Here is a 14,540-nt window from a genome sequence, read left to right on the forward strand (position 1 = left end):
CGGACGACCTGTTTGCCGCTCACCAGCTCAGCAGCTCCTCTTTCGGGCTCTTCCTATGTCTGATTTTCCTGGTTGTTGGACACCAACTCAACTTGATATTGTTTTGTTTGCTCGAATCACACTAATTCACAACAATCTCTATTGATATCAGTCACAGACATTTTTTGAGGCTGTACACTTCAGGGGTGGCGCTTTCCAAGCACCCTTCCTTGAAGCTGCATCATCGCTGCGTGTCGTCTCTCCGCACCATCTCCTCCTATCCGTCGACCGCGTTGAAATGCTAAAAGACGTTTCGGAGTCTGACGGAAACAAAAATGCAGTTAGAAGACTGTGAGTGATGCCGTGTCGTCCTTGGCCGTCGTCCAAGCCGGCTTCTTGGCGGCCCGAGGACGTTGGAGGTGGGAGGTGATGTTAACTGAGTGTCTGGTCAATAATAGGGCTAGATGACCTGTGTGTCCGATTCATTATAAACCTGCCTCATGAGGAGCTCGAGTCTGTCGAACGGATATGCTTTCAGGTGGAGGAAGCGCAATGGTTCTACGAAGACTTCATCCGGCCGTTGGATCCGGCCCTCCCCTCCTTGTCCCTGAAAGCGTTCGCTCTCCGAATCTTCCAACATTGTCCACTCATGTCACAATGGTCCCACTACCATCATATCACAGCGTTCTCGGAATTCTTGGCGTACAAGACTCGTGTTCCTGTCCGAGGAGCGATCATGCTGAACGAAGAAATGGATGAGGTTGTTTTGGTCAAGGGCTGGAAGAAAGGTGCCAACTGGAGTTTTCCCAGAGGTAAAATTAACAAGGATGAGAAGGATATAGACTGCGCTATTCGAGAAGTCTACGAGGAAACCGGGTTCGATGTGGGCGAAGCTCAGCTGGTCAAAAACGAGAAGGATGTCAAATTCATCGAGATTACCATGCGAGAGCAGCACATGAGGCTGTATGTATTTCGTGGGGTACCGCGCGATGCTTACTTTGAGCCTCGAACCAGGAAGGAAATCAGCAAGATTGAGTGGTATAAGCTGTCGGAACTGCCCACACTGAAGAAGAGCAAACAACATGATCAAGGCTTCGCGGTTGCCAATGCAAATAAATTCTACATGGTCGCGCCTTTTATGCACCCGCTCAAGAAATGGATTGCACACCAGAAGAAGATCGACGCAAAGAATCACGTCGGCCATAGAGCAGCAGAGCTGATGGACGAAGCTGCCCAGATCGCCAGCACCATTACTCCTGTACAGGCACCCGTTGGAATGGCTGTTCCAAGTGATTTGCCCGAAGTCGCACCTTCTGGAGATGCGTCCGCTCATCTCAAACGTCTCTTGAATATAAACAACGGGTCCAATCAATTCACTGTTCAGCCATCAGACGAACCTACAGCTGATCCCAAGTCTAATGCTTTGTTGCAACTTTTGAGGGGTGGCTCGTCTGAAGATCCTGCTATGCGAACTCCAATGAATGACCGAACTGTTCCTCCCGAAGCACTATCTCAGCGTTTCCCGCTCCCGGACGTCTTTCCTGATCATCCCCGACAGACACAGTACGCTGAGCAATCTGTATCTTTACCGCAGAATTTGCCGCCACTGTTCCCTGGGATGGTACCGCCCCATCTACAGCATGCTGTGAATGTGCCAACTGCCAATCAACCCTTCCCCCAGCGTCCGCTGGACCATCAATTCTCACCTACGACTCATATTGACCGTTCAACTGGATTCCAAGGCTTTCCGCCTTTCTCTGCGCCACAACCTCCCGTACCATCGTATAGAGAGGAACCTCTGCACACTATTCCTCCTCCACAGAGACCGGCAGCTGCTCCGTACCAGAAAACCGGTGATCCTCAATTTTCGCATCCAGATCAGCCCCCTCAGGTTAAGGGCGCATCTATACCGCCGGCAAGCAAGTTGCCGCCACCTAAGCTTACCAGTCATTCTTTGGCGTTGCTGAATGTATTCAAAAATGAAACTCCTACGACCCCCCAAACTTCGAGCGCAACTATAGCTCTAGGAGCCGGACAAACCCCAGTTCAGGAACGCAAGCCGTCGCAACACCAAGACCAATTGTTGAACTTGTTAAGGGGCTCTCCAGCTCCTGCTACTTCCGCGCCGGTGCCGGTAGAACTGGCCGCTGATTCGACGCCACCAGCTAAAAAGCAAAACCTGCAGCGACCTAACCAGCGCTCTCCGAATGCTGGAAAGGGCTTCAACAACGAAGGCCAAATCTCGGCCACTGTATCAGGGCCTTTGAATATGCCACAGTTTGAAAGGATTGCGAAACCAGCGGCCAGGAGAATACAGAACGGAACAAACCGGAAAGCTCACAAGGGCCGGCAGCCACAAACACAGCCTCTTTCTTCACCAGTTACTATATTAGCCAGGCCGCAAAGCGCAAAAAGAGACCAATCCTCAACGCCACCCCCGGGCCCACGGGCAACTTCCCAGTCTCGTGCCAGCAAGGCAAAGCAAACCGAACCACAGAAGCCATTTCAACCACAAATCCTGCGTCGTACCGAAAAAACTGGAAGCGAAATTGACATACCCCTCCGGCCTAAAGCTGCCTCTGAATCTGACCAACGCGAGCAAGGAATGGAGCCTCCAATCCATGTCGACCGTCGACCAAGTCAGACGGCTGCGCAGCGGGAGACGCTTTTGTCGCTTTTTGGAAAGAAGTCGGATGCTTCAGGCAGTCCATCACCCGGACCGGTTAATATCCAAACTTCGGCTGCGAAGCCATCGAGCTCATCTGCTATTAGTTCACTTTCGCCCAGCATTGCTCCCTGTCTCGGGGCACCTGTCTCTCAGCATGGTACGCCCGCAGAGAATGATATGGAGACGCAAGCTTCCCATCGTGTTTCTTCGCCAGATAACAAAGCATTTTTGCTTGGATTTCTGGAAGGAGTTGCAAAGGGAAACAAATAATTTCAGACATGTTATATACAGGTTTCCGATCACTGCTCGCATACATTGAGCAGAGCTACTGAGCAATTACAAATTAATTCAGTCTTTTCCTTAGATTTTACTGCTGTATATAGATATTCAAACAACTACTCCGTACTGCTGGCTTGTCTGTATCCGCGTACTGCTCCGAGGTTTGTTATTATTCTGCCGATACACACCGCCCGTGCGCCGATGTCATTTTGGATTTGTAAACCGGGCCCTATGATTCAACAACATCCAACCTTCAAGTACTGACGACAATCGTGGCCATGATGCGCCCTGGAACGTCTACGCGCTCAACATGCACTCACTGTTTAAGCCGCGGTCGATTCTTTTCGACAACCGCTCAACCGCGTGAACAGCTTCCTCCGTCGCCGCCGCGGGCAGGGTATACTCGACTCACGAACCGGGGACTGATCTCCATTAGTGGGGTGGACAGTACGACATTCCTCCAGGGCCTTATTACCCAGAACATGATGGTTACAAACGATCCGAACCGCTCGCCACGTCACACCGGATCCTACACTGCGTTCCTTAATTCTCAAGGTCGAATCCTGAACGATGCCTTCATTTACCCGTTGCCGAAATCCGATAGCGAGACTGCTTCTACCGACGAGCCGGCGTGGTTGATCGAAGTAGATAAGAATGAGGTGCCGATACTTTTGAAGCATCTCAAGAAACATAAGTTACGGGCGAAGTTGAAGTTGCGGGGTTTGGAAGACGGTGAACGCACGGTCTGGTCGGCTTGGAAGGACCATGCGGAACCTCGGTGGGCGACGTATAACCTTGAAGCTGATGCATCCTCGCCATTTTCTCCATCGTCGCCTATTGCGGGCTGTGTCGATACAAGGGCACCGGGCTTTGGTTCCCGGATTGTGACCCCGGGTGCGGAGGATCTGCGAACTCATCTCCCCGACGAGACCCAGGTTACGGGTTCCGAAGTGGGTTTGAATAGCTATGCTGTACGCCGGATGTTGCATGGGGTAGCCGAAGGACAAAACGAGATCCTCCGGGAGTCTGCACTCCCCATGGAAAGCAACATGGATATGTCGCGCGGAATCGACTTCCGCAAGGGCTGCTATGTCGGCCAGGAACTCACAATCCGTACACATCACACGGGTGTTGTGCGGAAGCGGATAGTGCCTGTCCAGCTGTACACTGATGATCCCAGTACCGTGGCGTCTATTGATACCCCCATGTATAACCCGTTGACAGCAATTTCTCAGCCACCGCGTGAATCTAATCTTTCCAAGGCCGGTGCGCGCAGAGGCCGCAGTGCAGGAAAGTTCCTGAGTGGTATTGGAAACATCGGTCTTGCGCTGTGTCGGTTGGAGATGATGACTGATATCACGCTCACCGGTGAGGGCACGCAGTACAGCCCGGAACAGGAATTCAAGATCTCGTGGACCGGTGAGGAAGAAGGTGCTTCTGATGCGGGTGAGGTCAAGGTGAAGGCCCTCGTACCACTGTGGACAAGGGATTTCATTTACTCTGGAATGAAGAACCAGAATGCTCGTAAAAATGAAGACGATGGTTCCAGGGCAAAGCGTCTGGTGGAGCAGTTGGAAGAGGAAGAAGACGAATATGAACATCGAAATGATTAAAAGTGTATCTCATTACTGTATATATAACGACTTTGTATAATAGCATTTGTCCATCTCTTTTCATTCAGACAAAGAAAAAAGAAATGGTAACCATAGGGGTATCTTCAAACATTCGCGAACTTCTTTTAAGACTATGTTCTACCAGCGGCAGCAGCTTCAGCAGCGTCCTCGACCTCGTCTTCCTTTAAAAGCTGTTCCTCAAGAGCTTTACGCTCCTTTTCACGCTGCGCATTCTTTAACCGCATGAATGTCAACTCCTCCATGCTTGGTGTATTCGACGCCTTGGCCTCAGATGAAGCCGGCTTCGGTGTATTCGCAGAAGCGGCAGCAGAGCCAAATGAGGCGAAAGACGGCTTCCCGGGCTTTTTGGCAGCACCATCTGACATTGCTGCTTTTGCCCCAGGGAAATTGAAGAAGGGTTTTGTTGTAGGCTTTTTATCTTGTGCCGGTGCTGATGGTGGAGAGGCAGGATGTGCTTCTGCTCCCATTCCCAAATCTGGCTGTGCTCCTGATGCCCAGGACACTGACTCCATGGTGGCCCAATCACTGTCTGTCTGTCCCGAATTCTGGCGTCTCCTTTTTTCGCTATCCAAGACGGCTGCGTGGGCGCTGACAATGGAGGCGAAAACCACGACACCTGTAGCCACGGTCTTTTTCTCGCGCTTGTCTCCGATACGTTGTCGCTTGTCCTTGAGCATCGCAACGCTCTCAATCGTGCCAAATGGAGAGAACAATGATGAGAGACGGTCCTTGTCCAGTTCTAGCCCGCGACCCTCACGGTACCATCGTACTTTAACCGCGCGTTCGAGTTCGGGGACGTTCGTACCCCCTTCCTGCGAACGATCAACCCGCTGGCTACTCCTATCCGCTGCCTGTCGAGCCTCTTCTTCCTCTTGTTGCACAATCTTTTCTTCCTCCTCAAGCTCCTTCTTCAGGCGTTCTTCAGCCTCGCGCCGTCGCCTCCGCCCATCCTCCGCTATCCGTTCAATCTCTGCCTGCAACTTCTCCTCCGCATCCCCACCATCCATATCCCAAGACCTCTTCACCCCCCTCTGCGCACCAGCCCCCATAGCAGCAGCCCCAGCCCTCTCTCTCGCCTCCAAATCCTCCCTCATCTTCCTCTTCGCTGCTCCCATCATATCCCGCTCCTTCTGTTTCCGCTCCCTCGCCTCCCGCGCATTATCATACAACTGCCGTACCGACGGATCTGAAAGGACATCATAGCCGATTTGGAGGATATGGAACTTGTCGATGTCTGCGGGGGTCGGGTTCGCGATTTTATCGGGGTGGTATTTCAGCGCAGCGCGTCGGTAGGCTCGGCGAATTTCGGGCTCCGCGGCCGCGGGGGAGACGTCGAGGAGGGCGTAGAAGTCTTGGTTTGAGGCGGCGTGCGCTTTGAGGTCATCATTGGAGGCCATTTTGGTGGGCGTTAGGATAGCTTATCGAGGAGTTGAGATGCGATTTATCGGCGGCGACAGAGCTAGATCCGGGCGTGGCGATATTTCATGCGCTGAAAACGAGGAGAAATCGATATAATCGAGAGAATCAAAGAATCATTCAGCAGTATTAAAGATGCTCGTCTCCGGAACGCTGCAGGCAAAGCTCGAAGTGCCTGGGTTGGTTGTTGGCGGAAAGAAAGTTGGAGCTCCGCGTGGCGGAATATTGACAGCGGAGAGGAATGTTTGCCCTATGACTATGGAGAACTAGCATAAGAAACACCAATATAGAACAATGCCAACTGATGAGAAAAATATGTATTTTGAGCGCTTCTGGAAAAAACTTGTCAGAAGCAATTTGGTGATGTCAAGCACTCCAGTATCCCTCGCTCCGACAACCATTTGATAGAGAAAATTATTCATTTGTATGAATTAAATAGTTCCAATATGTTTTCATCTGTACAGTAAAGAGTTTTTATATTCAGTCATAGTATAGCTGAGAGAGTTGATTGTGGTGACTGTTAATGTGGATATATATTTTGGTGGCCATCAATCATCCTTTAACCTCCCTCGACTCCTCCACAACTCCATCTCATTCACTCGCATCAACCCATCTTCTATTCTCAACCCTCCATCAGTCTCGTTAGGGTCTTGTCTCCATGACTGATCCCACACACCATAGCAATGGCTCTCTTCCATCCCCAGCCCAGCTGGCTCTCGCCATGGCCATTGTCAAGCACAAGCCAGCAGACCTATCCATCAAAGGTGATATTCTCTTTTTCATCCATTCTACCGACACTGACAAAACTAGACCACATCCTCCAGATACGCTCATATATCATGACTGCCAAAGACTCAGATTCCAACCCCGTCACTTCACAGTCGGACAAATTCTTCGACAGCATTTCCTTCTGGCAACAAGCCTACGAACGATCCGAAGCAGAACAGAGCAAACTACTCGACCGCATTTTCGAACTAGAGCAGCGCAACACGGCTCTTCTCACTAAAACACAAAAGGGGGATGTGGTAGAGGAAGAGCAGTTGCTCGAGTCTTCTAAGCGGAAGACGAACCCTAAGAGCGCTGCTGGTATGGCTACGGCACGGAAAAGAGCGAAAACACAGATGCCTGTGCAGGGCGGTGGTGGTATATTAAGTGTACAGGTAGGACAGGGTAATGTTCTTGATCGGGTGAAATATATGGAGGAGTGTGAGTGCCCATGTTCTTCGCTTTGGGCTCGCCATGCTGAGTGTTCTAGCCACAGGGCCGTTCATGAGACACTTTTATACGCTCCAGACGACTTTACAGAAACGACCTAGTCGCTCGAATGTTGCCCAAGCCGCTGTCAATTTGTCAAAAGCAGCTGCGGATGCTCTCGTCAATTCAGTCCAGGAAAAGAAGATTCCCACCGGCCGGTCGAAGACAAAAGCCCTTCAGTACAAGGACCCTGAGATTACTTCTGTGACTAGCAGCATTGAGAATACACTCCCAATGTTGTATCAAGCACTAGGAAAGGTTTCTGCTTCGGAGGAGAGCACTTCTGATGCAGGCCAGGTCACCTATCATATCGTTTGCCTGTACGAAGCCGCAATGAAGACGCTAGGACAGCACTGCAAAGCCAGATCAGAGCAGCTATTGGCTACCACGACAAATGGGAAACCAGCCAAGAAACAGAGCGCAAAGTCGAAGCGGAAGCAGCAAAAAGCAGATGACGAGGTAGCTTGTCAAATCACTCGCCTGCTAGGGATGATGTTACTGTCGCTGGATCTTACTCGTACGGAACATCAAAACCTTCTGGAAGGAGCTCTATTTATTCTGTTGAGCCGCGTTGGAAGACTATTATGCCTTTTTGTTTTCAAAGAATTGCAATTGCGGCCTGATCTCCGAGTTGATCCTGCACAACTCCCGCTTCCCCAAGGCCTGAAGGACGTCAGCTTGAACGAAAAGTCAATTTGTGCAGCGAATATGGAAGCCAAGCATCTCATCTGGGTACTGGAGAGGGCACTTTCTCACTTGGAAACCAGTTCCTCCTCTCCGTTGTCCTTAAACTTCACGTCCAAGGTTAAGGGATGCCTTCAGAGTACACTGCTTCAGGCTATATACGGCACAGATAATGAGTGTTTTCAGGGAGCACTGCGTCGTTCTATTGCCCCCGATACACTGGAACTTGACAGATTGTACACTTGTGCTCAGGTCCCTGAGCAAACAGTTTCTGACTGGTTTACTCAGGAGATCTGGAGGCTTATAGGATGGGAAACTGTGGTGGAGACGGAACGAAAGGCCTAGACTGTTTGTCTCATTTGTTACTTATATTTGTATTTCCATTTATGTGATTGAATCTGTTCACGATCTGATGATTCACCTACATGCCCAGTCCCTATACACTAATGTGTGAAAGGGCTACGAGAAGCACAGGTTAAATTTATACCTAGTTTATTTTCAGAATACGAGCTGCGTTCCCTCCCAAAACAGCGGCAATATCATTAGCGTCCGCATCAAACGCGTCCTGAATTGCTTCATAGTTCGTTGCCACGCTCGGCCACACCTCTTTCTCTTTGCAATCAAGCGGAGGGAAGAATGGATGATCGGTTCCTATTAAGTCAGCCATTGCCCACTTTATCTACCCCGAAGAGAAACATACCAAATAACAAACGATCCTTCCCACTAGCCGCAACAGCCGCCTTCAACCCAGCCGTGCCATACACCACAGCATCAAGATAAATATTCGTATTGAGAACATCCCACACACTTCTTTGCGGCCCGGGTAAATCGCCACCGTTCCCAACAAATCTCCGCTCATGCTGAATACAGCTCTCAATCCGCCCAGCAAGGAAAGGAAGCGTTCCTCCAGAATGCGCAAGTAGGATCTTCAACATGGGAAAGCGATCGAATACACCTCCGAGCAGCATCCGGGTGACGGCGATAGTGGTTTCAAGTGGAAACCCTAAAGCGAGGGGAAGGACATGGCCGTACCGATTAATAGTGTCGGCCCCCCCGAAGGCCTCGTCTGGGAGGCCGTAGTGGGGATGCAAGAAAAGAAGGGTATCTGTGTTTTGCAATGCGTTCCAAATGGGGTCTAACTTTTCATCGTCGAGGCCACTTCCCAGTCCTGATGTTCCCATGATGACGCCCCGGAGATGTGGGAGTGTCTTTAATCTTTCAACCTCACCGACGACAATGTCTGCGCTGGGAGCGCTTAATGGAAGTGCCCCAAAAGCGAAGAGTTTTTCTTTACTTTCTTTATTGACATTTGCACACATCACATCAAGATCATCATTAATCCGCTCAGCCCAAGTCCGCGCTTGATCGGGCTCGAGGAAATCCAACCATGGATTCGCGAGAGAAATTACGCTAACATTAATCCCATGCCGGCGCATAAACTCCAACTTCGCGTTGATATCGGAGTATGAAGAGTCAACTGGCCGACCACGCCGGTCGAGAGGAATCGACGGATCATCATCAGAGGAGAGAATGATAAGGCGCGGGGGAGCGTCGGGCGTCGAGGGATCGTGGATGTAGGGGACGGTTTTCCGGGCCCGGAGCATGCCCAGGTAGGATTGAGGATAGACATGGGTGTGAATATCAACGATGAATGGCATTGTGAGTCTTGTTATGATTTTTGAATAAAGAACCCAAGTGTTGACGATAGCAGGTCGAGGAGAAGAGGGGTTGAGCTGCAGGGATGCAGGGTATCCTTGCATATCTATGCTTGTCGCCAGCGTCTATTTACGGTGTCTATCTCTACCAAATCATATTGTGTTACATGCCACTCAGCATTTTCTCTAAATTCGGTTTTCAATTTGTGCTGCAACGAGTTGAGAAGTATTGAACAACGCAGATATGACTACCGATTCAAACCAGCCAGCACCTACAGTTGTAGATAGGGATGACATACAGATTCCAGTGCGTGTTATTTCTAACTTGGGCTCTTGAAGTTGCTAACAAGTCAAGATCATCGACTTTGCGCCCTTTCTATCCGGCACGCCAGCAGGAAAACATTCCGTGGCCCTTTCTGTGACCAATGCATTCAGGAACTCGGGCTTTCTATACCTTAGAGGCCACGGAATTCCACCATCTGTCGTATCTAAGACATTTGCCTCGTCAGCACGCTTCTTCGCTCGACCACAGGATCAGAAAGACAGTTTGCGCTGGACCGGTCCCGTGTCTAACCGTGGGTATATTGCGACAGGACAGGAGAAACTGGTTCCAGTAGAGGACACTGCTGGGATCGAAAACCTGCGTACTACAAGCCCAGACTTCAAAGAGTCAATGGAGATTGGAAAGGAAGGGGTAGTTGGTATGGTGAACCAATGGCCCGACCATATTGACGAAGAAGGACGGTCTTTCAAGCAAACCATGCTCTTATTCTTCGAAACCTGCAATACCCTACAAATGCAAATCATGCAAGCCATCGCCCTCGGAATGAACCTGCCAGAACACTTTTTCGAGAAGTACATCGACGCAGGCGACAACATCCTCCGTCTGCTGCACTATCCACCCATCCCTAAAGATATTTTCCAGCGACAACCGGGTCAAGTCCGCGCTGGGGAACATAGTGATTACGGCTCAATCACACTATTGTTCCAAGATGCTCGGGGAGGACTGCAAGTGCGCAGTCCGAAGGGAACGTTTGTCGATGTGACTCCGGTCCCGGATACTATTGTTGTAAACACAGGTGATTTGCTGGCGAGGTGGGCTAATGATAATATTACGAGTACGCGACATCGGGTTGTTGAGCCACCTGTGTCGGCTGGGGATGAGGGAGAGTACCCTGCACGGTATAGTGTTGCTTATTTCTGCAATCCGAATACAAACCAGGTTATTGAAGCGCTGCCGGGAACGTATGATGAGCAGGAAGGAAGGAAGTATCCGGGCATTAAGGCTTTGGATTACCTTATTCAACGGCTGGGGGCGACTATATGAGACTTTGCTTTGATAATTTGATTTGAAGAGATTAAATAAATTGTTCATGAAGCCGTATATACTGAGGCATTTACACTGTACCTTGTCTTGAATGGTATAATAGTTCGACAGCACCACACTCAATGACCCCCATCAGACACCATGATACTAATATTAAAATTTCCTGCAGCAAAATTCGCCATACAGACGATGAGTCACACGAGATCCTCAACCCCACCAGTTTTCGCAAGAGGGGTCAATTCCTTTAAGATAGACCCGTACGAGGTAATCTGTTCATAATCACCGTATACGTTCGAAATATGCTCAGCTGTATAGACGCTCAGCGCACTACTATCAATGCGGATACCATGGGGTGTCAATGTCGTCGAAAGCGTTTCAACCATCTGCGTAAGAGCAACCTTAGATACGACATACGGGAGATTAGGATATACTACACGAATCCATACAGCAATCGACGAAGTAACGGATAACTTGAACCCTTGGGCGGAAACGTGCTGGGAGTCAAAGATTGCTGCAGTTTTTTGGCAGCATCGAACAATGGCAGCAATGCCACGACTGTGTAATAACCACCCACCACATTGGTCTGGAGAATGGACGAAAGGTCCCCCGAGATAGACCACAGCATCTCTTGGATCTCTTCGAGGTTGTCGGGTGTCGGTGCTGGGGAATGAAATGAAAACTGCGGGTGTGGCTCGGCAACACCGCTGTTGGCTAAACAGATCGATGTATTCTGCCTGTGAGGAGATTTTCTCGTAGGCTGCTTGGAGGTATGATTGTGCCCTCTGGTCCTCCTTTGGCTGTTTCGTGTTATGTCTCGAGCTGTCGGCTGGTTATAAAAAATTTTGGAAGCACCATTGACGGCGAGGGCTTGGGCTATTGTCTTTCCTGAGCCTGAAGAGATTTGTTAGCATCTTGGAATGAGGGCGGAACTATATCAAGCTTACCACTTCCAGGCCCTGTTATGACGGCAACCTGGCCATTGACAGTGAACAATCTGGACGGGTCAGATTGCGACATTTTCTTTTAAAAACAATATATATATATATAGAACAGCAAAATTATATAAAGAATGCTTCATTATACCGGGTATAAAGGGCGTTAGAGCGCTTATGTACATAACATCGCCACGTTTGCTTGCATTTCTTGCATTTCTTACGCTGACTGCATCATATTACTGCAGGTGGGTGTCACCAAGGCTCACATCTAATTGCTGCACATAAGATGACTGGTGCAGTTAGACATGGATTAGAATCCTTCGATGTTTGTGTTACATATGTATTGCCGCTTTTGGAAAATGCAGGCAGCTGCGCTAACCTGGTATAGAAAAGTGTGATCACTCATTATCAATCGCATCCTCGACGCATCTCACATCAACATGCCGTACTCGCACGGATTGTCGCGGGAGGAATATGAAGATTGAGGAGAAGCAGTTACTTCAAGGACTCGATGATAAATACCATGATCACGGCTGTAACTCAATTTGTTGCCAGAAACCGTGGTCTTCTCCAACGTCATGAATTTGGCCCTGAATAACAAAGACTCAAACTCTTGAATATGCTTCATCTGTCTATCCATTGAGATGGAATAGCACTAGATAGGCAATGACCAGGACGGGATCTGAAGACCCAAATCGAGATACCCTGTCTTCTATATAGCCTGGCAAATCAACCGTCCTTCGCCTTCTGGAAATAAAACCCACCGGCTATCCCGTGAATCGATGCTGGGTCGTTGTCCGGTACCAGTCCGGTTCGTCCGGTTGACAACATTGTTACCTGGCGTGTCTCCGTATCCCAATTGTCGTCTCGGGAGCGTTTCCAGATGACCTTCTGACCCTTGGTGCTCCAGATCAATGGCTGCTCGCATTGGCGGAGCTGCGAATCTGACTTCGGTTCTAATCGGCAGCATCCGGCGCTGTATACAGAATGCGGACGTCACTATACTCTCCAGACTCTTGCCAATTAGCCGAAGGATACACCTGAGACGGAAGTTGATTGTGCAGTAATTGCGTCACGTTCACTCCTTGACCACAACGAGTCCCTATATGTACTCTAGGTACCGCTTCTGTGGCTCTTTTGATCCTTTCTTAGAAGGTTGTCCCACTACAGTGACGGTTGCAATAACAGACATGGCGTCGAAGCACCACTTGGTACTCAGCCTGTTGGGCTGGCTGCCATCAGCTCTCGCACTTCCCAATATCCTTGCTCGGGAGACGGCGCCGCCGGTTGTCAGCTTCGCAACTTCGATGGACCATACTTCGTTTCAAGGAACTCCGTCGGTCACTGGAGCCTTGAATGCTAGCTCAACACTCGCGATGACTATTTCTAGCTTGAGTGTGGAACCGTCGGCTACTACGTATCCCAGTGACGGTAAACTGCAGGATCCTGCACCGGCCCCGTATGTGCCAGCAGGAGGTGTGGGAACGAACGGAACGACACCTGTCTACAACGCTAAAAGCGATTTCGATTTCCAATCTCTGGTACGTTTGTCTGTCGCATGTCACAAGTGATTAATATTGACCGTAAACAGGCCCTTGTCCTCTACGCTGAGTATATCGAGCTCGATCTGTTCTACGATGGCCTAGCCCGTTTCTCGGAGAAAGAATTCACGGATGCAGGCCTTACTGCAGAAGATCGATATCTGATCCAGTTTATGGCAGAGCAGGAAATTGGACATGCTACGCTGATTACCAACATTCTGGGCGCTAAAGCCCCCAAGCAATGTCAATACAAGTACCCGTACAAAACCGTCCGGGAATTCGTGGATTTCTGTCAGAAGCTCACGCGCTTCAGCGAGGCCGGTGTATATGGATTCCTAGCACACCTAGATTCTCGGGAAGCCGCAACACTTCTTACCCAGACGATCACCACAGAAGCTCGACAACAAATGATTTTCCGGCAATTTGAAGGTCTCTTCCCAATGCCGGTTTGGTTTGAGGTTGGCGTGTCCCAGTCTTGGGCATGGACTCTTCTAGCGCCGTATATCTCTTCCTGCCCTGAGGGCCAAACCCGGCTGGCGTGGCAGAACTTCCCAGCTTTACATATTGTGAACCAGCCCAATCCTGACCGAATTAACGGGTCATCTGCATATAACGAGACTTTAACTCCTGGGATGAACACCTTGAACAGTACAGGCATCAATGATTCCTGTCTCAAATCTGATGTTATCGGCGAGGCTTGCAACGCGTCAATCACCCACAACCGCACAACCCCTCTTTCCTTCCCTGGTCGTGAGGTTCTCTTGACCTGGGAGACTCCTGGGCAGCTCGTGGGTCCTAACAACAGCTATGTCACGACGACCACAGCCAGTGATCCCAAGTTCGTTATGTGGGTGTCTCAGCTCAATGTCACCTACACCGAGTTGACCATGGGCGACAACTCCACCTCGGGATCGACTATTCAACCGAATACGACAACTTTTGAGGGTGACCCGGCCGTTAATGGCACCATGTTCATTGCCATCACAGACTCGGATCCTTTCGTGACTTCTTTTAATTTCAGCATGGTGAATGCTCATGTGGTAGCTGGACCGGCTTTGTATCAGGCTGGCTAGCTGTAGATGGACTGATCTCGTGATAAGTAGCGAATGAGGAGGTTTAGTTGTGGTTGTTGTAGGATTATTTTCCCTAATAATTTTGCAATTCAGGA

At 49.8% G+C, this 14,540-nt stretch overlaps 8 protein-coding genes across 8 annotated transcripts; 5 read left to right on the forward strand and 3 right to left on the reverse strand.

The window, feature by feature from the left end:
• The first annotated feature begins 21 nt into the window (after positions 1–21).
• Positions 22–3,088, forward strand: EURHEDRAFT_413706 (decapping enzyme complex catalytic subunit DCP2). The gene is made up of 2 exons (XM_040782231.1): positions 22–330; positions 438–3,088. Exons 1-2 carry the CDS (start codon positions 315–317, stop codon positions 2,915–2,917), a joined length of 2,496 nt encoding a protein of 831 aa, XP_040637784.1. The 5' UTR covers positions 22–314; the 3' UTR covers positions 2,918–3,088.
• A 90-nt stretch (positions 3,089–3,178) lies between these two features.
• EURHEDRAFT_413707 (YgfZ/GcvT domain-containing protein) lies at positions 3,179–4,718 on the forward strand. Its single transcript, XM_040782232.1, has one exon. The coding sequence runs from the start codon at positions 3,208–3,210 to the stop codon at positions 4,537–4,539; it is 1,332 nt and encodes a 443-aa protein (XP_040637785.1). The 5' UTR covers positions 3,179–3,207; the 3' UTR covers positions 4,540–4,718.
• Positions 4,692–6,107, reverse strand: EURHEDRAFT_481475 (putative cell cycle control protein (Cwf23); the record flags this gene model as incomplete). The annotated part of the gene is made up of 1 exon (XM_040785505.1): positions 4,692–6,107. A coding segment is annotated over exon 1 (1,266 nt), but the record flags the coding sequence as incomplete, so codon positions are not given.
• A 448-nt stretch (positions 6,108–6,555) lies between these two features.
• On the forward strand, positions 6,556–8,570 carry EURHEDRAFT_107284 (uncharacterized protein). Its single transcript, XM_040777681.1, has 3 exons — positions 6,556–6,740; positions 6,787–7,182; positions 7,232–8,570. The coding sequence occupies exons 1-3, from the start codon at positions 6,635–6,637 to the stop codon at positions 8,257–8,259; spliced, it is 1,530 nt and encodes a 509-aa protein (XP_040637787.1). The 5' UTR covers positions 6,556–6,634; the 3' UTR covers positions 8,260–8,570.
• On the reverse strand, positions 8,252–9,618 carry EURHEDRAFT_481478 (amidohydrolase family protein). The gene is made up of 2 exons (XM_040785506.1): positions 8,615–9,618; positions 8,252–8,565 (listed from the first exon to the last, which is right to left on the reverse strand). The coding sequence occupies exons 1-2, from the start codon at positions 9,570–9,572 to the stop codon at positions 8,402–8,404; spliced, it is 1,122 nt and encodes a 373-aa protein (XP_040637788.1). The 5' UTR covers positions 9,573–9,618; the 3' UTR covers positions 8,252–8,401.
• Positions 9,619–9,813: 195 nt separating this feature from the next.
• Positions 9,814–10,896, forward strand: EURHEDRAFT_516357 (isopenicillin N synthase family dioxygenase; the record flags this gene model as incomplete). Its single annotated transcript, XM_040786471.1, has 2 exons — positions 9,814–9,876; positions 9,925–10,896. The coding sequence occupies 2 exons, from the start codon at positions 9,814–9,816 to the stop codon at positions 10,894–10,896; spliced, it is 1,035 nt and encodes a 344-aa protein (XP_040637789.1).
• A 194-nt stretch (positions 10,897–11,090) lies between these two features.
• On the reverse strand, positions 11,091–11,955 carry EURHEDRAFT_524259 (uncharacterized protein; the record flags this gene model as incomplete). Its single annotated transcript, XM_040786919.1, has 3 exons — positions 11,841–11,955; positions 11,374–11,787; positions 11,091–11,326 (listed from the first exon to the last, which is right to left on the reverse strand). Exons 1-3 carry the CDS (start codon positions 11,911–11,913, stop codon positions 11,091–11,093), a joined length of 723 nt encoding a protein of 240 aa, XP_040637790.1. The 5' UTR covers positions 11,914–11,955.
• Positions 11,956–13,021: 1,066 nt separating this feature from the next.
• EURHEDRAFT_458645 (ferritin-like domain-containing protein) lies at positions 13,022–14,445 on the forward strand (the record flags this gene model as incomplete). The annotated part of the gene is made up of 2 exons (XM_040784523.1): positions 13,022–13,372; positions 13,423–14,445. 2 exons carry the CDS (start codon positions 13,022–13,024, stop codon positions 14,443–14,445), a joined length of 1,374 nt encoding a protein of 457 aa, XP_040637791.1.
• Between the last annotated feature and the right edge of the window lie 95 nt (positions 14,446–14,540).

This window comes from Aspergillus ruber (genome assembly GCF_000600275.1).
Source record: "Aspergillus ruber CBS 135680 unplaced genomic scaffold scaffold00018, whole genome shotgun sequence".
NCBI lineage: Eukaryota > Fungi > Ascomycota > Eurotiomycetes > Eurotiales > Aspergillaceae > Aspergillus > Aspergillus ruber.